The sequence below is a fragment of the Stenella coeruleoalba genome (genome assembly GCF_951394435.1).
Source record: "Stenella coeruleoalba genome assembly, chromosome: 5".
Taxonomy (NCBI): Eukaryota; Metazoa; Chordata; class Mammalia; order Artiodactyla; family Delphinidae; genus Stenella; species Stenella coeruleoalba.
This window is the reverse complement of record NC_137150.1, coordinates 64,181,829-64,209,070: the sequence shown is the minus strand read 5'-3', so window position 1 is coordinate 64,209,070 and position 27,242 is coordinate 64,181,829. Positions and strand designations below refer to the sequence as shown.

Here is a 27,242-nt window from a genome sequence, read left to right as displayed (position 1 = left end):
ATTTTAGAGAGTTGTGGGGAAAATGTGGCTTCCTTACTTCCATGGAAATAAAATTTAAGAATGGTCCCTACATTTGGGAATTATTAAATGAAATACTTTAACCTGCTGCTTTAGCTATTATTAAGATCCCGGGGCATTCTAAACTGGACTCTCTGGAAAGTAAGGGAAATTTACCTTGCTGACATTTCTGCAAGCAATGCTGCCCTTAAAGGGACCAACAGTAGCCAAACCTCTGTCATGGTCCAAAGGGATATTTCCCCAAACGATAATTTAGAAAAACTGGCTAGAGAGGCCCTAAAACTGGGCTCAGAAAAACAAGATTTTCAGCAATTGTTGATTTTATAAAAAGAGAAATCTCGAGATATGGGAACATATGTATATGTATAACTGATTCACTTTGTTATAAAGCAGAAACTAATACACCATTGTAAAGCAATTACACTCCAATAAAGATGTTAAAAAAAAAAAAAAAGAGCTCTGGTTTGGACCAAATAACAACACAGTCCTACCAGAGATTCTAAAATTCCTACTCCTTACCACTGTATGTGCATTAAACCATTGCTCTCCTGACAAAATGAGAGCCTTCATGAACCAATATTGGTGGGAAAACAATAAGGTCGAAAAAAGTGCCTACCTCACTTGTCCCACTTGTCCAAAGTGCAACCCAGGGAAGCCTGTTTGTATCGTTCCCAGACATTTTAAACTGCCAGATGGACAGTTCAAGGCCTGGCAAATGGATTTGATGCAACTTCTCCATCTAATGGATATAAATATATTTCAGTCATGGTCTGTATGTTTTCACACCAAACTGAAGCCTTCCTTTGCAGACAGACTACTGCCTCTTCTGTAGCTAAAGTCCTCCTGGAAAAGATTCTCCCTGTCTGGGGAACTCCTCTCAAACTTCATAATGATCAAGGAACACATTTTATTTGCCAGGTATTTCGACAAACATGTGCTGTTTGGTCGCTTTTACAACACTTTCATTGGGCTCACCACCCTCAATCCTCTGGTTTGACAACATCATGAAGACTCAATGCGAAAAATCTGTAGAGGTCCTCCAACTACCCTGACCAAAAGCATTGCTATTGGTCCCGCTAAATCTCAGATCTGCTTATCTTGGAGCTCATAAATTCTCACCCTTTGTGATGGTCACAGGACACCCAATGAACCTGGCTCCTGCTTCTGTTGCCCCACAACTGATAAAGGAGAACTATTCCAATATCGCCAAGGCCCTAATTGTTTCTATTAAAAATAACCATGTTTTGGTAAGGTAATCTTTTCACGGTGTGCCCTCGGGAGAAAAAGACCTTAAGCATCACACCTTGCAACCTGGAGATTTTATCTATTTTGAAAAGACGTCTCCAGAAGAACTCTCCTTCAACCTCATGGAAAGGCCTCTATCAGGTACTGCTAGCCAGCTCTTGTGCCACCAAACTCCAAGGAATAGACTCTTGGATTCATGTGACACACCTAAAGAAAGAGCCAAACCCTAATTGGACCTGCCCATCATCTGGTGACCTGAAAGTAAAGATTTCCCAGAACTGAAGCAGATGACAGCTGATGAGACAGCTTTCCCAGGATAACCAGAACAGGCCTGTTGGAAGCTTGTTGCCAAAATTTTGATTACAGAATGCTTCAGATGATCTCCAATGTCTAGGATCTTGATAAAATATGAACTTTAGATAAAAAGGGCCTGAGAGTTCTCCCTCCTACCCCTTCTTGTCATTTAAAGGTGACCTTAATAGGTTTCTAATCTTCGTACTTTCCCTTCGATTTGAGACACTACACCAAGGAAAGGTCCTTCCTGACACTGGATGACAAAAAGCCATTGAAACTAGAATACCTGACTCTTGATCAGTGATGCTTTCAGAGAAAGATCTTGATTAAAAGGGGAGAAAGGTAAAAAATTAATAAACAGAAACCTCAGTTCATAGAGTTGGGAGACCAGAGGGGAGAGCTCTCACCTGTGACAATAGTACAGTCCTATAGGAAGAAGAAAGACGTTTCTTTCCTGGCAAGGACTCAGCTAATGAAAAGCCATGGACTTTTTGTTTAGTATGGCCCTTCCAACTTCCTTTTCCTCTCCATGAAGGCCTTCTCCTTCGCTTGCTGTTTGGGGGATTGCATGTGGCTCTCCGCAGTTGCAGACCCCAAATCACAACCCTCTGCTGATCCTGAATAAACCCATCTTTGCTGGAGAAATATCTTCAGTCTATTTGTTTTAGGTTAACCTCAGAAAGATGAGGACATTCTTAAGTAAGGCCCTATATCAGAAACAATTAGCTAAAAGTAAGAAGTCATTACAAAGAGAGAGGCAGATGATATGAGAGGCATCTATCCATGGCATGGGGCCTTGGGTGGTTTAGAAGGGATGCAGTCCAGTGTGCAAGTGAACAGTTAAGTCTTATTTCCATTTCCGGGCAACATGATGAGACCAAGAGGAGTCAAAAAGACATACTTTATTAGCCTTCTCTATGTTTGAACTGTTTCTCTGTCCCCCTTTTCCCAACGCCGCTCATCTCCTGTAGGGCAGTATGTCGCCCAGGATCCTCTACGTGGTTCTCAAGGTGGGAGAATAAGAGGGTTGTCCATTTGAGCTGGTCCTGGGCACTCAGCAGAGCGTTGTTCTTTTGAGGGGAAAGGCAGGACAACCGGCTTCTCCTCCATAGGGTCCAGGAAGAGGAAGGAGACATCCAGTGGTTCTCCTTGGGGATCTGTGGTTAGATCCAGCTGCACAGGGAAGGCCTCAACAGGGTCTGTTCCCTGGGAATCTTCAGCCTTGTTATCCAAGTCAGGAAGGTACTGGACAGTTCCTTTGGGCACAGCTTTTGGCTGATGAGTTGTCTGCTGGGGCTCTTCCGCCTTGAACAGGTTCACAGGTCTCGGGTTAACAGTAGGGTTTTCACCTCTAGGGGTGGGAGCCTGAAATAAGAATGCTTTCAAATAAGGGAATGTCCTCCAAGAAAATTCCTGCCATGCCTGGTACTAGATTATGCTGTTCTGTGCCTTTCTGATGGAATTTTCAAAGGGAGACTAGCTAGATGGGCCTCTGATTAAAGGGCTTAAAGGAAATTCCCTGGCATCTAGTAGTTAAGACTCCAGGCTTTCACTGCCATGGGCTGTGGTTCAACCCCTCGTTGGGGACCTAAGATCCCACAAGCTGCATGGCCAAAAAAAAATTTTAAATAAGTAAATGGTTAAAAAGCAAAACAGATAAGGGCCAGGGGGAACCAAACCTTTAGAAGCTTGACTGTAGGCTTCACAAATTTCAGAGCTGAACAATGATCCAGAGAGGTAAGATGGCTTGTTCAAAGTCCCTAGTAAGGTGTCTCCCCACTCCTAGTAGTGGCAGAAGAAGCCACCTCTGGTGATTGTTTATTCTGTGCCAGGCCCAGGGCAGTGCCCTTCAACCAGATCCTCTGACCTGTTTCTCATGGGGATCTGAAGGAGGTAGGTATTGCAATCCAATTCTATAGATGAGGCAACCAAGACTCAGAGAGGTAGGAAATTGTCCATGTTCACAAAACTTGTAGGTGGCAGAACAGGACTGGAACCCAGGTGGCCTGTCTCAACCACCCTTTCAACTACACCAGGCTGCCTTATGGTAAGTGCTCAATAAATACTTCTGAAAAAGGATTCAGTATTTCCATGGAAACAACTTCTACCTATGGTTCAGGGTAAGAGTCTTTGGGACACTGAATTTAATATCTCAGATGCCTGAGCCACTCAAGCTACAGGGGTCTTACTTATGCTATAGGGACCATGTTGTAACTAAAAGAAAGGGTGACAGGTTTTTCTTTTAGCTACCCTGTGGATGTGGCCTTAGGACACCCTGAATAAAGTGGTGATCATGGATTTTAGGAAAATAAAAGGAGAGGGTAGGGTAGGGGCAACTAAAATAATCTGCTCTTTTATTCACAGAAAGACAACCGATTAGACTAAAAAATACCTCTGATTCAAAGAAGTCACAAGTCACGGAGACCGACTTTTCTGAGTGTCGTTCAGTAAGAGAACCGTGGCAAATACCAACAGGCTAAAAAAAGGAAAATACAATGTCACATGTGTATTACGATTATCAATGATCATAAATGGAAATCAACTTGCTTTCTGATTACATAGACACACAGCCAATCAACACTTTGATGCTCCTACCATGCAATAGGTAGGCTCTGAGCCAATTCTTTAGCTCATCCCTACCAAATAATCGCCCAAACTAGGCTAAATTACCTCCAAGGAGAGAAACTCAGGATTTCTTGAGGAACAAACTCTATTAGAAAATTCTTTGTATTGAGCAGAAATCTGTGTCTATAGAACAGACACAGAAATCTGGGTCTATCTCTTGGCCACACTTCTACCCTTGGGTCAACTAGAAAACTTGTTTTCATCTCTCATATAGCAGCTCTTTATGTATGTTCCACCTGAGTTTTTGCTTCTCAGACAAGACTACTCTCATCTCCTTAAACTTTTCTTTATTTAAAAATAAAATAAGTTTGTTTTCTTATTAGAAATGTAATAAACAGTTATTTAGAATATGGATAAACAAATAGAAAATAAAAAGACCTGTAACTACATGAAAGGTACCCGTTTCCTGCAGTGATTTGATTTCTTTTCTTCTAACATTTCTTCCTATGCATACATAATTTTTCTTCTAGAAAAATAGAATTATACTCTTCATAATATTTTATAACTCTCTTTTGTCATTTAACAATATATAGTAAAAATCCATCTATGACACTGAACAGTTTTCTATGATTTTCTTTATAATGGCTACCTAATATTCCTCTGTGTTATTTAACAAGTTCTCTTTTGTTAGAAGCTGGATTGAACCTAATTTTTTTTTTTTTTTTTTTTGGCGGTACACGGGCCTCTCACTGTTGTGGCCTCTCCCATTGCGGAGCACAGGCTCCGGACGCGCAGGCTCAGCGGCCATGGCTCATGGGCCTAGCCGCTCCACGGCATGTGGGATCTTCCCGGACTGGGGCATGAACCCGTGTTCCCTGCATCGGCAGGCGGACTCTCAACCACTGCGCCACCAGGGAAGCCCTGAATCTAATTTTTTATGTTTAAACATTGAAGCTATTTTCATATATCCTTTGGGTAAATTCCTAGAAGAGAAACTTTAGAGTCATAGAGTATGCATTTTTTTCAAGTGTAAACAGAGGGCCAGTGTAGACCAAGAGAAAATTACAACTGCAGGTCCAGTTATGTAAAAGACTTTAAACTCTTTTCTCTATTTCCTCTCTCATTCTTCCTGGAGCTTGGAAGAACCATAGTTAAATAAATGATTGCAGGAGGGGGAGAAAGAGTGAAAGGACAGACCTTGACTCTTTCCTCACAGCAGGTTCTAAGCTCTAGGTCAGGCTTGAGCTACAGGGAGGAGAAAGCTTTGAATTGGATGTGAGATAGAAGTTTTGATTCAGAATTGACTAAAGGGGATTTTTAATACCTGAAAGTGAATCTTAATAATCAAAGTGAAATTGTTCTTATTACTGAATATAACCAGAAAGCTATGTGATCTGCCCAAGATGGCATTGAGAAGTGAGAAAGGGAGATTCTACAGAAGATGATGAAGACATTTTCCCAATTATTCCTTAATATTCAATTGACTGGTTATGAAAGACTTTTGAGAGACATAGTTCAGATTCAAAGACACACATGGGTTGAAAATTAAAAGATGGAAAAAATTTACAATGCAAACAATAATAAAAAAGAGCTGGGAATGGCTATACAAATATCAGACAAAATTTACTTTAAGACAAAAATTGTTACTAGTGACAAGGAAAAACATTTTATAATGATAAAAGGCTCAATTTATTAGAAAGACATAACAACTATAAATATAATGCCCCTAATAATAGAGCCCCAAGGTACATAGGCAAAACCTGACAGAATTCAAGGAAGACATAGATAATTCAACAATAATAGTTGGAAACCTCATTTTCAATAATGGATAAAACAAGTTTGCAGAACATCAACAAAGAAACAGAAGTCTTGAACAACACTATAAACAAATTAAACCTAATAGACAATTACAGAATGCTTTACCTAACAACAGCAGAATACACATTCTTCTCAAGTGTACATGGAACTTTCTCTAGGATATACCTTATGTTAAACCATAAAACAAGCTTCAATACATTTAAAAGAATTGAGATCACACAGAGTACATTCCCCAACCACAATGGGATGAAATTAGACATGAATAACAGAAGGAAATTGGAATTTTCACAAATATGTGGACATTAAATAACACTCTTAAATAACCAATTGGCCAAAGACGAGATCACAAGGAAAATTAGAAAATATTTGGAGATAAATGGAAACAAAAACAACATGTATAACTTGCGAGATGCAGCTCAATCGTTTCTTAGAAGGAAATCTGTAGATGTAAATGCTTATGTTAAAAGCAAATAAAGATTGTAAATCAATAACCTAAACTTCTACCTTAAAAAGCTAGAAAAAGAAAAGTAAACTAAGCCCAAAGCAAACAAAAAGAAGTTTACAATAAAGAGTAGACAGGAAATAAATGAACTAGATAATAAAAAAAGAACGGAGAAAAAAATGAAACTGAAAGTTGATTCTTTTTTGAAAAATTTAATAAAATTGGCAAAGCTTTAGATAGACTAAGAAAAAAATGACTCAAGCTACTAAAATGGGAATTAAATAGGGTACATCACTTCTAATCTTTCAGAAATAAAAATGGAATACTATGAACAATTGTATGCTGGAAAATTGGATAACTTAGATGAAATGGACAAATTCCTAGGAAGATATGAACTACCAAAACTTACTCAAGAAGAAATATAAAACCTGAATAGACTTACAACAAGTAAAGAGATTGAATTATTAATCAAATAATCTTCCCACAAAGGAAAGCTCAGGCCCAGATGGCTTCACTGGGGAATTCTACCAAATATTTAAAGAAGAATGAACATCAACCTTTCACAAATTCTTCCAAAATAAAACAGAAGAGGAGGGAAATTTTCCCAATTCATTATATAAAGCCAATATTAAACTCATATGAAAATCAGGCAGATATGACACAGAAAAACTACAGACCAATGTCTCTTATAAATATGAGATTAAATATCTTTAAAAGAAAAAAACAACCACTGGTGAACTGAATGCAGGACTTCCCTGGTGGCGCAGTGGTTAAGAATCCGCCTGCCAGTGCAGGGGACATGGGCTCGAGCCCTGGTCTGGGAAGATCCCACATGCTACGGAGCAACTAATCCCGTGCACCACAACTACTGACCCTGCACTCTAGAGCCCATGAGCCACAACTACTGAAGTCTACGTGCCTAGAGCCCATGCTTCACAACAAGAGAAGCCACCACAATGAGAAGCCCGTGCACTGCAATGAAGAGTATTCCCTGCTTGCTGCAGCTAGAGAAAGCCCACACGCAGCAACAAAGACCCAACACAACCAAAAATAAATAAATAAACTTTTAAAAAACTCTGAATTCAGAAACATATAAAAGGGGTTATACACCATGATCAACTGTGATTCATCCGCAAAGCACAAGTCTGTTTTAATATAAAAGAATCATTGTTATGTAAAATACTAATAGATTAAAGGAGAAAAAGAAAACCAAACGATTATCTCATTAACACAGAAAAGGCATGAGACAAACTCTAACACTGTTTTTTGTTAAAAGCATTCAACAAACTAGTAGGACTAGATGGGAACTTTCTCAACTTGACAAAAAAGCAGCTATAAAAAGCCTACAGTTACCATCACATTAAACGATGAAATACTGAATGCTTTCCTCCTAAAATCAGGAATAAGATAAGGATGTCTGCTCTCCCATCTCTATTCAGCATTGTACTGGAAGTTCTAGTCAAGAAAATGAGGTAAGAATTAAAAGTCATTTAGATTGGAAAGGAAGAACTAAAACTATTTGTAGAAGACATGATCTTGTATACAGAAAATCCTAAGGACTCTACCAGAAAACTATTAGAACTATAAAAATGAGTTCAACAAGGTTACAGGATACAAGATCAAAATATGAAAGATCAATTATACTTCTACATATTTGCAATGAACAATCCAAAAATAAAATTGAGAAGACAAATACATTATATTAGCATCAAAGAGGAAAAAATACTTAGCTATACAAAAAAGTGAAAGTTTTGGACACTGACGACTACAAAACATTGTTGAAAGAAATTAAATAAGTCCTAAACAAATGGAAAGACATCCCATATTCATGGGCTGGAAGAATTACTAATTTTAAGATGACAGTACTTACTATATACATTGGTCTACAGAGTCAATGAAATCCCTATCAAATTTCCTGCTTTTTAAAAATAGAAACTGACAAGCTGATTCTAAAGTTGATTTATTATGAAAATGCAAAGAATCCAAAATACCCAAAATAATCTTAAATAGGAAAAATAAAATAGGAGGGCTCAGACTTCTCAATTCAAAATTTACTACAAAACTATAATATTGGAGATAGTGTGGTACTGGTATAAGAATAGATATGCAGATCAATGAAGTAAAATTGAAGGTACAAAAATAAACCCTTACAGAGAGAGCAGATAGCAGAAGCAAGAAGAATTACAATCTTGCAGCCTGTGGAACAAAAACCACATTCACAGAAAGATAGATAAGATGAAAAGGCTATGTACCAGATGAAGGAACAAGATAAAACCCCAGAATAACAACTAAGTGAAGTGGAGATAGGCAACCTTCCAGAAAAAGAATTCAGAATAATGATAGTGAAGATGATCCAGGACCTCAGAAAAAGAATGGAGGCAAAGATTGAGAATATGCAAGAAATGCTTAACAAAGACCTAGAAGAATTAAAGAACAAAGAAATAGAGATGAACAATAAAATAACTGAAATGAAAACTACACTAGAAGGAATCAATAGCAGAATAACTGAGGCAGAAGAACGGATAAGTGACCTGGAAGACAGAATGATGGAATTCACTGCTGCAGAATAGAATAAAGAAAAAAGAAAGGCAAAGAAATGAAGACAGCCTAAGAGGCCTCTGGGACAGCATTAAATGCAACAACATTCGCATTATAGGGGTCCCAGAAGGAGAAGAGAGAGAGAAAGGACCAGAGAAAATATTTGAAGAGGTTGTAGTCAAAAACTTCCCTAACATGGGAAAGGAAATAGCCACCCAAGTCCAGGAAGTGCAGAGAGTCCCATACAGGATAAACCCAAGGAGAAACACACCAAGACACATAATAATCAAATTGGCAAAAATTAAAGACAAAGAAAAATTCTTGAAAGCAGCAAGGGAAAAATGACAAATAACATACAAGGGAACTCCCATAAGGATAACAGCTGATTTCTCAGCAGAAACTCTACAAGCCAGAAGGGAGTAGAATGATATACTTAAAGTGATAAAACGGAAGAAGCTACAACCAACATTACTCTACCCAGCAAGGATCTCATTCAGATTCGATGGAGAAATGAAAAGCTTTACAGACAAGTAAAAGCTAAGAGAATTCAACACCACCAAACCAGCTCTACAACAAATGCTAAAGGAACTTCTCTAAGTGGGAAACATGAGAGAAGAAAAGGACCTACAAAATCAAACCCAAAACAATTAAGAAAATGGTCATAGGAACATACATATCGATAATTACCTTAAACGTGAATAGATTAAATGCTCCAACCAAAAGACACAGGCTTGCTGAATGGATACAAAAACAAGACCTATACATATGCTGTCTACAAGAGACCCACTTCAGACCTAGGGACACATACAGACTGAAAGTGAGGGGATGGAAAAAGATATTCCATGCAAATGGAAATCAAAAGAAAGCTGGAGTAGCAATACTCATATCAGATAAAATAGACTTTAAGATAAAGAACGTTACAAGAGACAAGAAGGACACTACATACTGATCAAGGGATCAATCCAAGAGGAAGATACAACAATTATTAATATATATGCACCCAACATAGGAGCACATCAATCCATAAGGCAACTGTTAACAGCTGTAAAAGAGGAAATCAACAGTAACACAATAATATTGGGGAACTTTAATGCCTCAGTTACACCAATGGACAGATCATCCAAACAGAGAATTAATAAGGAAACACAAGCTTTAAATGACACAATAGACCAGATATATCTAATTGATATTTATAGGACATTCCATCCAAAAACCGCAGATTACACTTTCTTCTCAAGTGTGCATGGAATATTCTCCAGGATACATCACATCTTGGGTCACAAATCAAGCCTCAGTAAATTTAAGACAATTGAAATCATATCAAGCATCTTTTCTGACCACAATGCTATAAGATTAGAAATCAATTACAGGGAAAAAACCGTAAAAAGCACAAACACATGGAGGCTAAACAATATGTTACTAAATAACGAAAAGATCACTGAAGAACTCAAAGAGGAAATCAAAAAATACCTAGAGACAAATGACAATGAAAACACGATGATCCAAAACCTCTGGGATGCAGCAAAAGCAGTTCCAAGAGGGAAGTTTATAGCTATACAAGCCTACCTCAAGAAACAAGAAAAATCTCAAATAAACAATCTAACCTTACACCTAAAGGAACTAGAGAAAGAACAAACAAAACCCAAAGTTAGCAGAAGGAAAGAAATCATAAAGATAAGAGCAGAAATAAATGAAATAAAAACAAAGAAAACAATTGCAAAGATCAATAACACTAAAAGTTGGTTCTTTGAGAAGATAAAATTGATAAACTATTAGCCAGACTCATCAAGAAAAAGAGGGAGAGGACTCAAATCAATAAAATTAAAAATGAAAAAAGAGAAGTTACAACAGACACCGCAGAAATACAAAGCATCCTAAGAGACTACTACAAGCAACTCTATGCCAATAAAATGGACAACCTGGAAGAAATTCTTAGAAAGGTATAACCTTCCAAGACTGAACCAAGAAGAAATAGAAAATATGAACAGACCAATCATAAGCCCTGAAATTGAAACTGTGATTAAAAATCTTCCAACAAACAAAAGTCCAGGACCAGATGGCTTCACAGGTGAATTCTATCAAACATTTAGAGAAGAGCTAATACCCATCCTACTCAAACTCTTCCAAAAAACTGCAGAGGAAGGAACACTCCCAAACTCATTCTATGAGGCCACCATCACCCTGACACCAAAACCAGACAAAGATACTACAAAAAAAGAAAATTACAGACCAATATCACTGATGAATATAGATGCAAAAATCCTCAACAAAATACTAGCAAACAGAATCCAACAACACATTAAAAGGATCATACATCAGGATCAAGTGGGATTCATCCCAGGGATGCAAGGATCCTTCAATATATGCAAATCAATCGATGTGATGCACCATATTAACAAACTGAAGAATAAAAACCATATGATTATCTCAATAGAGGCAGAAAAAGCTTCTGACAAAATTCAACACCGATTTATGATAAAAACTCTCCAGAAAGTGGGCATAGAGGGAACCTACCTCAACATAATAAAGTCCATATATGACAAACCCACAGCAAACATCATTCTCAATGCTGAAAAACTGAAAGCATTTCCTCTAAAATCAGGAACAAGACAAGGATGTCCACTCTCACCACTATTATTCAACATAGTTTTGGAAGTCCTAGCCATGGCAATCGAGAAGAAAAAGAAATAAAAGGAATACAAATTGAAAAGAAGGAGTAAAACTGTCACTGTTTGCAGATGACATGATACTGTACATAGAGAATCCTAAGGATGCCACCAGAAAACTACTAGAGCTAATCAATGAATTTGGTAAAGTTGCAGGAAACAAAATTAATGCACAGAAATCTCTTGCACTCCTATACACTAATGATGAAAAATCTGAAAGAGAAATTAAGGAAATACTCCCATTTACCATTGCAACAAAAAGCATAAAATACCTATGAATAAACCTACCTACGGAGACAAAAGGCAAAAGTTTCCTACCTAGGCAGAAAACTATGTCTACTGATGAAAGAAATTAAAGATCATACCAACAGATGGAGAGATATACCATGTTCTTGGATTGGAAGAATCAATATTGTGAAATTGACTATACTACCCAAAGCAATCTACAGATTCAATGCAAGCCCTATCAAATTACCAATGGCATATTTTAAAGAATTAGAACAAAAAAATCTTAAAATTTGTATGGAGACAAAAAAGACCCCAAATAGCCAAAGCAGTCTTGAGCGAAAAAAGTGGAGCTGGAGGAATCAGACCCCCTGACTTCAGACTACACTACAAAGCTACAGTAATCAAGACAATATGGTACTGGCACAAAAACAGAAATATAGACCAATGGAACAAGATAGAAAGCCCAGAGATAAACCCATACACCTATGGTCAGCTAATCTATGACAAAGGAGACAAGGATATACAATGGAGAAAAGACAGTCTTTTCAATAAGTGGTGCTGGGAAAACTGGACAGCTATATGTAAAAGAATGAAATAAGAACACTCCCTAACACCATACACAAAAATAAACTCAAAATGGATTACAGACCTAAATGTAAGACCAGACACTATAAAACTCTTGGAGGAGAACATAGGAAGAACACTCTTTGACGTAAATCACAGCAAGGTCTTTTTTGATCCACATCCTAGAGTAATGGAAATAAAAACAAAAATAAACAAATGGGACCTAATGAAACTTAAAAGCTTTTGCACAGCAAAGGAAACCATAAAAAAGATGAAAAGATAACCCTCAGAATGGGAGAAAATATTTGCAAATGAATCAACAGACAAAGGATTAATCTCCAAAATATATAAACAGCTCATGCAGCTCAATATTAAAAAAACAAACAACCCAATCCAAAAATGGGCAGAGGGCCTAAATAGACATCTCTCCAAAGAAGACATACAGATGGCCAAGAAGCAAATGAAAAGCTGCTCAACATCACTAATTATTAGAGAAATGCAAATCAAAACTACAGTGAGGTATCACCTCACACCAGTTAGCATGGGCATCATCAGAAAATGTACAAACAACAAATGTTGGAGAGGGTGTGGAGAAAAGGGAATCCTCTTGCACTGTTGGTGGGAATGTAAACTGATACAGCCACTATGGAGAACAGTATGGAGGTTCCTTAAAAAACTAAAAATAGAATTACCATATGACCCAGCAATCCCACTACTGGGCATATACCCAGAGAAAACCATAATTCAAAAACACACATGCATCCCAATGTTCATTGCAGCACTACTTACAATAGCCAGGTCATGGAAGCAACCTAAATGCCCATCGACAGACAAATGGATAAAGAAGATGTGATACATATATACAATGGAATATTACTCAGCCATAAAACGGAACGAAATTGGGTTTTTTGTTGAGACGTGGATGGATCTAGAGACTGTCATACAGAGTGAAGTAAGAGAAAAACAGAAAGAGAAAAACAAATATCGTATATTAATGCATATATATGGAGTTAGAAAAATGGTACAGATGAACTGGTTTGCAGGGCAGAAATTGAGACACAGATGTAGAGAACAAACGTATGGACACCAAGGGGGGAACGTGGCAGGGGGTGTGGTAGTGGTGTGATGAATTGGGAGATTGGGATCAACATGTATACACTGATGTGTATAAAATTGATGACTAATAAGAACCTGCTGTATAAAAAAATAAATAAAATAAAATTCAGAAAAAAGGGCTTCCCTGGTGGCGCAGTGGTTGAGAGTCCGCCTGCCGATGCAGGGGACACGGGTTCGTGCCCCGGTCCGGGAAGATCCCACATGCCGCGGAGCGGCTGGGCCCGTGAGCCATGGCCGCTGAGCCTGCGCGTCCGGAGCCTGTGCTCCGCAACAGGAGAAGCCACAACAGTGAGAGGCCCGCGTACCGCAAAAAAAAAAAATTCAAAAAAAAAAAAACCTCTTACATTTATAGTCAGTTGATCTTCAAAAATATGTCAATACAATTAAATGGGGGAAATCATAGCCTTTTCAACCAATGGTGCTGGGACAACTGGAGATCCACAAGCAGAAGAATGAAGTTGAACCTCCTACCTCATATCATATACAAAAATTAACTCAAAAATGGGTCAGAGGGGACTTCCCTGGCTGTCCAGTGGATGAGACTCTGTGCTTCCAATGCAGGGACAGGGGTTTGATCCCTGGTCGGGGAACTAAGATCCCGCATGCAACTAAGATCCCACATGCCATGCAGTGTGGCCAAAAAAAAAAAAAAAGAAAGAAAGGGTCAGAGACCTACAGCTAAAACTATAAAACTCTTAGAGGAATACAGAGGAGTAAATCTTAATGATCTTGGGTTAGGTAATGGATTCTTAGATATGACACAAAAAGCACATTCAACAAAAGAAAAAATATAAAGAAGATTTCATTAAAATTAAAAAATTTTTGTACTTCGAAGAACATCATCAAGAAAATGAAGAGACAAATCAGAGAATGGGAGAAAATATTTGAAAATCATGTATCTGATAAGGGGATTATATCCAGAATATGTAAAGAATTCTTACAATTCAACAATAAAAAGATAAATAATCTAAGTTTTAAATGACAAAGGATTTGAATAGACTTTCCTCCAAAGAATACATACAAATGGCCAAAAGCACATTAAAAGATACTCAATCATTAACCATTAGGAAAATTCAAATATAACCAAAATGAGAGACTACTTCATACTCAGTAAGATAACTATAATAAAAAGGACAGATAATAATAACAAGCATTGGCAAAAACATGAAGAAATTGAAACCCTCACATGTTGCTGATGGGATTATGAAACTGCTGCCATCACTTTGGAAAACAGTTTGCAGTTAGTTAAAAGGTTAAACACAGAATTCTCATATGACCCAGCAGTCCCACTCCAAGGTGTGTACTCAAAAGAAATGAAAACATATGTATACATAAAAACTTATACACAGGGAATTCCCTGGCCGTCCAGTGGTTAGGACTCGGTGCTTTCACTGCCATGGGCCTAGGTTCAACCCTTGGTTGGGGAACTAAAATCCCGCAAGCCAAAAGAAAAAAAACTTATACACAAATGTTCATAGTAGTACCATTCATAACATCTCAAATGGGGAAACAACTCAAATATCAATCAACTGTGGAATGGATAAACAATACATGGTATATCCATGCAATGAAATATTATTTGGCCATTAAAAGAAATGAAGCACTGATATATCAATGCTGAACAAGGATAACCCTTGAAAACATTTTGCTAAGTGAAAGAAGCCAGACACAAAAGGCCACATACAGTGTGATTCCATTATATAAAATGTTCAAAAAATGTAGTCATAGAGTCAGCAAGTAGACTAGTGGCTTCCCGGGGCATAGGCGAGAGGGCAAGGGGAATGACTGCTAATGGATATGGAGTTTCTTTTTGGGCTGATGAAAATATTCTAAGATTAGATAGTGGTGATGACAGCACAACTCTATGAATAGACTAAAAAACACTGACTTGTACACCTGAAAAGGGTGAATTTTATGGTGTGTGAATTATATCTTAATAAAATTTTATTATAACTAAGTGAATAAGGGGGGAAAAAGGCTTGCATTTTTCCTAATTGTGCTACAATACATTTTGCCAATTGACGTTCCTACTAGGTGTGCTTGAGATAGTTTCAGGGCACCCTCCCCATCTTGGCTGCATTCTTTGAAAGAAGCCCTGTGTCACTTTGTCCTTCTTAAAGAGTGGTCCAAGGAATGGAACACCATGCTGTATTCCAAATGTAACTGGGTCTGTTTGGATAAAAGCAGGACTACCACCAACCACTGAGGAGAGTTGTCTATATTTTTATAGCCTCCTATGATCATTTTTTGCAAAGCCATCACATTGCTGATGAAAACTGCATTTACAATCAAATATTATTGCATCTGGGCCATCTCTAACTAGTCAGTTGCTCCTTAAGGGGAAGAAAAGTGTCTCATGCATTACAACACTTCATGTATAATTTATGCTCAATAAACATATATAGATGATCTGTGAGCACAAAGCTTAAATTATGAAGACATTCAATAATACTCACCACAGAGTTAGGGGGCTGAAGTGCACAGCTGCTAGCCTGGGACTTGGGACATGACTCTTGGATTAAATATTCTACAAAGTAGGCAGCGCCAAACACCCACTGGTAGGAGACAAGAGGTGAGAAATAAAAATCAAACCTTCTCAAGTGGAGAAATGAGTCAGGTTTGGCAACATTATATTTACAGAAACCATACATTCCCAGAGTCATTGTCAACACAGGTCTCTTTTTGTCCCTGTAATCCCCACCATGATCAAACCATGTATTATGATTTTGTTGTTTAGAAAACATATTCACCATACCTTTCTTCCCTTCTTAAGGATTTAACTGGGCTCTAAAAACCTTCCCCTGGGGGAGCTTATTTTCCTCATGTAAATTTGTTTTTAAATTAGCTGTTCTCCATATGATAGATATCAACATACTTCAGGTACAAATGAACATTTCCCCTAACCCATAAAACTCAACATCCACTCCTGTACTTAAAACACAGAGTAGAACTTAACTTGCTAAGTGGTCCAAGGTCAACCAGATATGGGAATGTGGTAGTAAATAGTGAACCTAAGTAGAATAACCCAAGGAGACTATGAGTCCATTTCCCTTCTTGCCTTCAGGGCAATGAAGTAAAATCATACCACACAACTCTAACAGAAATCCCATGGAATGACTCAGAAACTAAAACATGATTGAATGTGCATCAGGGTTACCAAAGGTAGGGAATGAAGCAAAGGCTCTTAGGGTTCTAATCAAAAAGAGGGCCTCGATAGCGATAGCAACAGTTATGAGACATATTGTTGTAACTGGCCTTTCAGCCTCACCTGCTGAGAAGTCTTGGTGATTTTGACGAGAGAATACTGCTTCGAAGGGCTCTTATCGTTGTATCTTGCAAGAGACTCAGTAGCAGTTTCCAGGAACTTGGGGTCTGACAAATCATGGGGGCTGGAGCTGGGGCAGTCAGGGCACATCATGGTAATCTTGCTTCGAGAAACTGTTGATGCCAAAGGGAGCAAGTTTAAAAATAAAACTCCTTAATGATACATAATCCTATAAATCATATGATCACAACAGAAGCAGAGATTGAAAGAAAAAAAGATAATGCTCAGCTTTGTCAAGGATGGAGTGGAAAAGCATTATTTAGAAAGAAAGTTAGCTTACTGCAGAGTTTTCTGCAATGAGCGTGTATTACTTTCATAATTTAAAAGGAAACAAAGCAATATTTTTTCACCTTACGTAAATTTTTTTACCCTAGGAATTTAGTTAAAAAACACATAATATAGTACAGTTGACCCTTGAACAGCACGGCGGTTAGGGGTGCTGACCCTCCAGACAGCCAAAAATCCCAGTTTAACTTTACATTCAGCCCTCCGTATCCACAGTTCTGCAACCATGGATTCAACCAACTGCATACAGTGTAATATTACAGTATGTATTTAGTGAAAAAAAATCCATGAGTGGACCATGATAGTTAGTTCAAACCCATGTTGTTCAAGGGTCAACTGTATATTGGTATAAAAACATTTTCCTAATTAGCTCAATATCTTCCACCATTATTGCCTCTGTAAAGCAGACTGAGTTGGGATTTCATTACCGTCATGTTTTATTTCCCTTTTAGTCGCCAACACCTAACATAATGTCTAATGCATGGTTGGTGCTTAGTAAATACCTGCTGAATGAATGAGTGAGTGAATGACATACGGAAGGTGGAAGCACACCCTCTTTGGTTAGAAAATGCAAGTAAGCTGGAAAATAAAAGTTGATCAAATCACTGTATGACTGGATAGGATAATCACACTAATGGTACAGCTAGAATGTCTGATTGGAGGAGCTGGGGGGTGGCAAAACTTGTATAAAAGTCAGGCTAGGAAACTTGTCTAGCAGTTGTTTTGACAAAGCAAGCACATTGTTTTGATCAACTGTGTGTTTATTTGGATGTATTCGGGCATTTTGTGGGGAAGTTACACCCACAGCTGTCACTCCCGGCACCATCCCCACATGTCATTTCCTGACCTCCCATACTTCAGGTATCTAGGACTTCCATTTAAGACCTGATCCATTTTATTGGCTGTTGTCCTCTAATTTAGGTGAGTCTCATCTTCACAACCAGGAAGGTTTAGATCTGTTGCCCTCTCAAAGGAACCAACAGCATTATTATCACCGAGAGCTTGTTAGAAATGCAGAACCTCAGGCCCTGCCCCATACCTATGGAATCAGAATCTGCACTTGAACAAGATCTCCCAGGGGAGTCACACACACACATAATAGTTTGATGAGTAGCCATATCCTATTTTCCCATGCCATGGATGCTTGCTGTTCAAAGAGAGACCCAGAATGAATGTATGTATTTATTAATTTATTCAATGATATTACAGACTCCTTACACTTGATAGGAACTGGGGGAGAGTTGTAGCAGACAGGAAGAAGGGATAAAACGTTCTACACAATATAAGACAGAAGACCCCAAATCAAGGCAGTGCATGGTCTGTACTCCATGAATGGTTAGGTTAAAGTTGTGTAGGGCTGTAGAATAGGAAAGCACCACTTTTTGTTTGTTTTTTGAGGGGAGGGGGAGTTTCTTGAATAGAGAACGGTGGGGGAGGAAGCAGCATTGACAATGATCTTTAAAGAATGCTTATGAGTTCCAAGGGCAGAGGTTATCAGTGGAGGGCATCCTCAGCAGAGGGAGAAGAACAAACAAGATGCAGAGATTGGAAGGTGTGATGTGTATTCAGAAAATAGTGAGCGATCCAGTTGAATGGAGGGCAGAGTTGGTATAGTCAAGGTAATAAGGCAGAAATAGCTAGAGAGGAAGCCTGGGGACCAGTCAAAGAGGTTATGCCATTTATGTCCGACTGAAAATTTAGGATTTGATGTAGGACACAATGTAGATTAATTGTGGGAAGAGGAGCAGTGCAAGTGTTGGATATATGAAGAACTTGGCTTTGGAATGAATAGGAAGTAAGGATGGGAGAAACCCTATACACTATAGCATAGTATAGTTAAATACTCTTTTTCCATCTATTATTAAAATGCACAAAATCAAAGTGATCTCTTACCTGGGCGAAGAGTACAATTATAAGCAGGTAAAAAGAAAATTCTTCTTGCCTTATTAATGTAAAATATTGCTTTGCATTGACCATAAACCTGGAACCAACAAATACATTTTATGACGCAGTGGAATGAACTAAGACTTTTAAATACTCCCAGAATGAAATTGGACATTTCTTTTTATTTTTTATTTTTTATTTTTTTGCGGTACGCGGGCCTCTCACTGCTGTGGCCTCTCCCGTTGCGGAGCACAGGCTCCAGACGCGCAGGCTCCGGACGCGCAGGCTCAGCGGCCACGGCCCACGGCCCCAGCCGCTCCGCGGCATGTGGGATCTTCCCGGACCGGGGCACGAACCCGTGTCCCCTGCATCGGCAGGCGGACTCTCAACCACTGCGCTACCAGGGAAGCCCTGGACATTTCATTTTTAAAGAACAAGAAACTTAAGGTCAATTTTAGTAGTTTGGGGTGGAGAAACGGCCAGCTGATCATTAAACAGTTTAACCTTCTCCTGAGACACAGCTTGACTTCTTCCCAGCCTCCTTCCTGCTTAGGTGAGACTGTGTGTAACTGAGTTCTAACCACAGCATGGTGAGCAGAAGTGATGTGTAACCACTTCCAGGTCTAGCCCATAAAGCTCTCCCACGTGCTATCTGTCCTCCGTGCTCTTTCCTTTTCCATAGCTTGATGCAGATGAGCATGGTGACCACAGAAGCCACGCGCTGAAGGCAGCAGAGTCTAGGGCCACAACATGGAAGGTACCTGGGTCTCCAAATCACTCCTGGAGGAAGGCCCCTTCCTGATCAAGAATTTCTATTTTGAACTTCATGTGAATGGGGATCAACTTCTATCATTTTGCAATCAGTATACGCTTTTTAGTGTATGTGTTATAGCAGCTAGTGTCACCTTAACAAATGTAATTCACAATATGGTAAATAGACTATTTGCTTTTCAAAACCAGGTAGGTGCAGTTTGACGAATTTGGTTAAATGATTAGAAAAAGATATCTTGGTCAAATAGTTCACTTCTAAACACTTATATCACACTCCTGTACTCATAAAATTTCATATAAATTAATGAAAATAATCTCAGGATAATTGAGAACCAAATGAAAACTCACTACGTTATTTTCAAGCCTCTTCTATGGTCATCTTTAATAGGATCAATTCTGACTCCCTTTAGGTTCTATGATTCCAGGAAATCCTTCCATGGAACCTCTGAGAGCTCCCATACCATAGCCCTCCCTGTGTCCAGCCTCAAATCTCATATCAGTGTTCAGTGAAACAAACTAAAGCAAAATAAAACAAATTAAAAAGTTCCCCCTCCATTACTTCTACAGTTTTCCTTAGACACGCTTCTAGAGCACTACGCTTCAGATCTTTTTTTCTCAATTTAAACACTAGCTCAGAGCCTACAGAAAGGTCTTGGAGGTAGGAAATAATTTGGGGGCAACTTTTCAATTCTGGTGTTATGACCCCAGTGGGAGCCTCAGACACGCCTCTGATTAAACTCTATTTTGTCTGTAGAATTGGAATAACCACATAGGCACCCCGCCAAAGAGATTTTAAAGAGGGACATTTAAAGATGGTACACATTGAACCATCTTCATGCTGTAGACAGAGAACACCTAGTTTTCCCCCTCGAGCTCCTGGACACAAGTACTCACCGATTCATGTAAGTGCCTCACCCCACAATTCTTCCACGACTTCCTGCTGAGCACATGGCAGCCAGTCTCTAACACGTCCAGCGTGAAATAGAACAGAGACCCCAGACCAGCCTGTGGGAATGGGAGGAGAAATGCACAACCCACATGAAGCAGAAACCCCTAAAGACCAGCAAAAAAGGTCCCTGTTTTATGGCAAAGCCAAAGGCTATGACGTTTGTGAAGATTTCTTATAAACGGTGGGACACACGTTTCTGAGCAGATACCGTTAGCACTTGTTTCTAATAACAGTAAGAACCTGTAGCACCCTGGCAGAGGAGAGCAACATGTACTCAACAGGGTTTCTGATTTGGAAAACACCTGCCAACAGGTGTCTCTGGGTTCCCGTGCCCTGGCCAGCCTCCTCAAATTGTGCAAACACCTGCCCCAGAGGGTACTGCCACTTACCTCTTGTGGGTGTTCACGGGCATCGCTCACTCGGTTGAGGCTCAGCACGTAGCCGTCCTTTTGGTCCCTGTTGATGTCCTGCAGGATGAAGTTCGCGATATCCAGCACATCTGAGCTGTTGCAGCCAAGGAAGAGAGGCGGGGGGCCGAGGACTGGATGGGGTGGAGATCGAGCCCCACAGCAGGCGGCCAGGGTGCAGAGCGCCAGAGGTAGGAACAGACTCATCCTGTCGGGGGCAAGGCCCAGGAGGGGTCAGTATGCAGAGCTGCAGGCACCGGGCTGTATATAGGACTCTGAGGCCAACTTGAGCAGCTTTGTGATTACAAGCTAAACCAGTGATCAGGTTTTGAAGCACAATGTCCTATTTTATCTCTTTGAATTCTAAATGTGGATTTCCCTGAGTCAGTACTTTGGATGGGATTTGCCACTATCTGTAACCTTAGACCCCTGAGTAATCTCACATTCATGTATACATGTAAACAGATGTCAGTTTCCTAACCATTTCCCAAGAAATCAAAATAAACCCTTGGGTCAAGGGTCCCAAGAGGTCATGATTGAGTTCTGGTTTGTGTCCAGCGCTCCAGCTGAGTCAGAATATGCCCCTAGCACCTTGCCTCTAGCTGATGTCCTGGCCACACTGATCTTTATCTCCATCTTGGAGCCCAGAATCAGGGTGCTAACGGGGCTCAGTGACTTCATGCTCCACCTCCCAAGATCACCATTCTTGTTATATCTGAAAAAGGGCTTTAACCCCATATCATCTACATAAAGGCCCCCATGAGATTCCTAAAGCACTTTGGGATCTGGCTAGAAACAGTTTTGTTTAGCATACATACAGATGGCCAATAGGCACATGAAAAAATGCTCAACATTGCTAATTATTAGAGAAATGCAAATCAAAACTACAATGAGGTATACGTCACACCAGTCAGAATGGCCATCATTAAAAAGTCTACAAATAATAAATGCTGGAGAGGGTGTGTTGCACTGTTGGTGGGAATGTAAATTGGGGCAGCCACTATGGAGAACAGTATGTAGCTTCCTTAAAATACTAAAAACAGAGTTGTCATATGATCCAGCAATTTCACTCCTGGGCATATATCCAGAGGAAACTCTTAATTCAAAAAGATACATGCACCCCAATGTTCTTAACAGCACTATTTACAATAGCCAAGTCATGGAAGCAATCTAAGTGTCCATTGACAGATGAATGGATAAAGAAGATGTGAGATTATATATATATATATATATATATATATATATATATATATATATCATGGAATGTTACTCAGCCATAAAAAAGAATGAAATAATGCCATTTGTGGCAACATGGATGGACCTAAAGATTATCATACTAAGTGAAGTAGGACAAAGACAAATATGTGATATTGCTTATATGTGAAATCTAAAATATGACACAAATGAACTTATTTACAAAACAGAAACAGACTCACAGACATAGAAAACAAGCTTATGGTTAACAAAGGAGAAAGGGGTGAGGGAGGGATAAATTAGGAGTTTTGGATTAGCAGATACAAACTACTATATATAAAATAGATAAACAACAAGGTCCTACTGTACAGCACAGGGAACTATATTCAGTATCCTGTAATAAACCATAATGGAAAAGAATATGAAAAAGAATATGCATACATATGTATAACTGAATCACTTGACTGTACATCCAGAAACCAACACAACTAATATAGTTTTAAATCAACTATATTTCAATAAAAAATAAAATTTTTAAACTTTTAAAAAAAGGTGTTCTATTTAGCCTCATTTAGTTTTTTTAAAACAAGGACTTCATTTACATTTTAAAGAAGTGAGGGACTTCCCTGGTGGAGCAGTGGTTAGAGTCCACCTACCAATGTAGGGGACATGGGTTCTATCCCTGGGCCGGGAAGATCCCACATGCCGCGGAGCAACTAAGCCCATGCGCCACAACTACTGAGCCTGCTCTCTAGAACCCGCGAGCCACAGCTACTGAGCCCATGTGCCACAACAAGAGAAGCCACCTCGATGAGAAGCCCACGCACTGCAACGAGGAGTAGCCTCCACTCTAGGCAACTAGAGAAAGCCAGTGAGCAGCAACAAAGACCCAGTGCAGCCAAAAATAAATTAATTAATTAATTTAAAAAGAAAAGTGAATGGCGTGTCAATAGTTCTTGCATCACACTCCAATTCTACACTTTTTTCTATGGATCTGTGTGGGAGCAAACTTGTTCAGAGGCTAAAACCTAATACTATTGTTAAGAGATAGATAATGATTGGAGGGTGAGCTGAAATACAGGAATACACTGGTTCGGACCCTGGCTTTTCTCTTTTAGCTTCTGCTTGGGGTTCCACTTGGAAGTTACTACTGACTGGAACTGTACAAAGCACAAACATCTTTTAAAACTTTCTATTTGAAAACACATACACACATCAGAAATAGCTTGTCACAAGAGAAGGGAAGCTTCTAGACTAGGCTACCATAGAAGGTATTCTATAGAACCCTGTTCCGTGAGATATGCTCATTACTCACCCCTCTCTCCACCCTTCCCACCCCCCCACCTCAGTGTTCTGTGCTCAAAGAAGTTTAGGAACTGCTGCGTCCATAGATGCACAGTCTTATAGAGTCTGAACACACAGGAGCATGTTAAAGGCTCTCTGAAGCTTTGAGGTGCAGAAATCTATTTATATCACAATTTCCTATACTAACTTGACTGTAAGAGAGATTTTTGTGATACTTATTATTAACCTGCAAAATCCAGTTTTGGAATTGCTGCACTGGTAAATAAGGATAGCTATCTGTGAGATTTTTTGATAGGAAACTGCTCAGATGTATGAAGATTCTTTACTGAAAGTGGAGATATTCCGAGTGGTTTGAAAGAAATGTCCCTCCCTGAACTGAAATGTGCAGTATGATAGTCACGGCTGATAACCGTGAACTAAACCTAAGCAAGTCATTTAATATTATCTGTTTATTTAAAACTTTAATTTCACACTAAACTTAAATATAATGATTTGTGTTGCTAATAAGGATTGCTGTAATTAGCTAATGTGATAAAATTTAAATTTTTATTAAAAAGTTGAGTGGAAAATATTTTTTTCTTCATCGATCACCATGTTCTTGGGGGTCACTGTAGATCACTTGGTGGTAGCATACAGACTCACAGAAAAGTACTGTACCCTTAATGATAATTTAGTGACTCTAACCAGCAGATTTGTGAGGTGAGAAAACTGAGGTATAGGAAAGAAGTGCCTAACAAAAATCATAAATGAATTAGTGACAGAACCAGTTATAGAAAACTTCTAGTTTAGAATCTTTTTCATCAGAGCAAATATTACAGCAATAGCCTAATTGTAACTCTTTTAATTACCAACTGAATGAACATGGAAAGTCAGGTAACCACCATAAACCTCAAAAGGCAGATCTGTAAAATGGGCTAATCACAGAGCCTGCCTCATAGGAGATTCTATATGAGGAGGGCTAGACACACACTTGTTACCTAGGATAGCTAGTGTTATAGGTATAATCATGGCAGTTACTTGAAACCCCACATACACTGATTGAGGGTTAGGGTTATGCCAGGGACTGTGTTAGGCTCTCGGTAATCAAGGGTTAATAAGACTAATTAGCTTAATATGATACAGCCCCTAACTAATTTCTGCAAGCAAAGAATCAGTTTTCAAGGCTTGCTTTATAAACTCAAATCTAATGATCCCAGCTCCTTAGAGATGGGCATGAGGCATTGTTTTCAACCAGAAGCAACAGTAGGAAAATGGGTATGAAAACCAGAAATGGGCATGGACGTCAGACGTTCAATTATTGGAGTACGACAAAGATTTACAGCCAGCGAGGGAACAAACATTCACAGGGCTCAGATGATGTACAAAAAGAGGTTGGGAAGGATGGAGGAGACGGGACTGAAGAGAAGCCAAAAGAGGAGGAGAGAGTTTGGGGCCTGAGGAAATGCATTGGACATGCAGGGGTAAAGGCCTTCACCGCAACTAAGAAGAAAGGCAAATAGATTAAAGGGCGATTAAACTCTGACCGGAGAGGAAACTGGACTTTGACTCGAACGTCCTGGTTCAACCCTTAGCTGTGTAGACCACAGGTGAGAGGCATCAGTTTCCTCAACTGTGAAATCGGGTGTAGAATCAGGTGACTGCCGAGAGCCCTCAGCCCTGCCTTGAAGGCATGCCTGCCCTTCTCTTTACCTGACACGGTTCCATTTTCCAGGAAAGATCCCTCCCAGGATCTGGTAAGATGGAACTTGTTCACCAGGGCCCAAGGAATCTGCGTTTCAAGCCAGTTTCAAACAACCTGGGCCCAGCCTCCTGCTAGGTTGTGGAGTATGGAGCCCTGTGAGAGGCAGCAGGGAGAGGAGGCCGGTCTTTGGAGTCAGATAGACCTGGGTTTCAATTCTGCTTCTGCCATTTGCTTTGTAGACGGCCTGAGACACTGTGGGTGCCGTAACATTTCGCTTCCTTGCCCATAAAACACCAGCACGCACAGGCTCACACACACACATACCTGCACCTACTTGTAGAAAGAGGGGAACACATTTGGTCTTTCCCCAGGAGCCCCACCCCAGGTACACTTCTGTTTTGTCCCCATCACGTATGTGGAGGACTTTAGAATCAGCAGAGCAGTTTAGTTCGGCATAGGAACGTGAGAGCAAGGCTGTGGGGCCATCAACCCAGGTTTAAACCTTGGCTCTGGTTCAGGGTGATCATCTAATCCAGTGCTTTCCATAAAACACACTGCAAGTCACATGTTTTATTTTAAATTTCCTAGTAGCCACATTTAAAAAGTAAAGAAAGAAAAGAGCAGGTGAAATTAATTTTAACATTTGACTTAATCCAATAGATTCAAAATATCATCATTTCAATCTGTCATTAATAGAAAGATTTATGAGTGAGATCGTTTCCACTCGTTTTACACTATGGCACGCCTCACTTAAGATGCTAACAATCAGATGTGGCCACTGACTAGATGGCACAGGCTCTCCCGGTCCAAGGAACGTAGCGGGAACCGCCATGTTCTGAGGCCTCAGTGAAGACTGGTCACAGGGGAGGTAAGTGCAAGGTGCTTGGTACAGCCCTGGTGCATAGGACACGTGGGACAACATCTGCTGTCACAGCCGTGACTGTCCTTGTGGTCCTCACCTTGTCTCACATAGCACAGACCCCAGGCGACTCTGCTGGCGACTTTTCCCAGCCCACCCGAACAGAGTCACAGCGAAGGGGGTCAGGTTAGGAGAAACCGGGCTGATTATCCTTGAGCCAGGAGGGGGCGGTACCTGGGCTCCCCTCCCTCCAGCCTCCTGACAATGGAGTGATTCAGGGCAGAGATAGCGGATTGTTGATTTTACAACAGGGAGATGTAGGCCAGGCGAGGCATTGTTTGCTGCAGCTGGGAGAGGCACAGCCCATAGGATTAGGTCCCTGGGGAGGTAAAAGAGTGGCACCAAGTCTTGACCTGAGAGGGTGGGTTTCGTACTCAGGAAGAATGTTCAGCAGCCACAGCTCCAGAATGTCAGGCTGGCACTGCCCTCGTTAAAGACCATCTCTGCAGCTGGTTGCTGTGTTTCTCTCTCTCTCCTCCTTTCCTCCTTTTATCTTCTCTTCCTTCCATAAATATTGAATGAACATTTATTCCGTATGCTGCCGAGGCTCAGCATTACGCATAATAAGTACCGCTGCTGAGTTCTCAGTGTGTGCCAGCCCTGTGCTAAGGATTTTGTGTTCCTCCTCTCATTTAAGGTCCTCAACCAACCCAGCACTGTAGGTACCACTGTCATTTCCATTGTTCAAATGAGGAAAACTGAGGAACAGAGAGGTTAAGCAGCTTGCCCAAGGTCTTACAGCAGGGTGTACATCTAGCCTATATGGCTTCATAGAAGAAGGCAGAGTTCTTGTCCTCAGTGAGTGGCTTCTAGGAAAGCAATGGGGGAGGAACTAGCTCTGCTGGAGAAGTCAGGAAAGGCTTCCCAGAGGAAGTGACATTCGGGCTGGGGCTTGAAGGAGGAATAGGAGTATGCCTGATGGGCAAGGCAGGGAGGGTATCCAAGGAAGCGGGAGCTGGAGCAGCAGTAAAAACAAAAAATGTGAATTATGTAGTTTACCTTCTATGCCCTTCCAACCCTTCCAACTG

At 39.9% G+C, this 27,242-nt stretch overlaps 1 protein-coding gene across 1 annotated transcript; it reads right to left on the bottom strand.

The window, feature by feature from the left end:
- Positions 1-2,511: 2,511 nt before the first annotated feature.
- On the bottom strand, positions 2,512-21,322 carry FETUB (fetuin B; the record flags this gene model as incomplete). Its single annotated transcript, XM_079922872.1, has 7 exons — positions 2,512-2,922; positions 3,950-4,033; positions 15,951-16,049; positions 16,763-16,932; positions 18,998-19,085; positions 20,654-20,764; positions 21,098-21,322. The coding sequence occupies 7 exons, from the start codon at positions 21,320-21,322 to the stop codon at positions 2,563-2,565; spliced, it is 1,137 nt and encodes a 378-aa protein (XP_079778998.1). The 3' UTR covers positions 2,512-2,562.
- Positions 21,323-27,242: the final 5,920 nt, after the last annotated feature.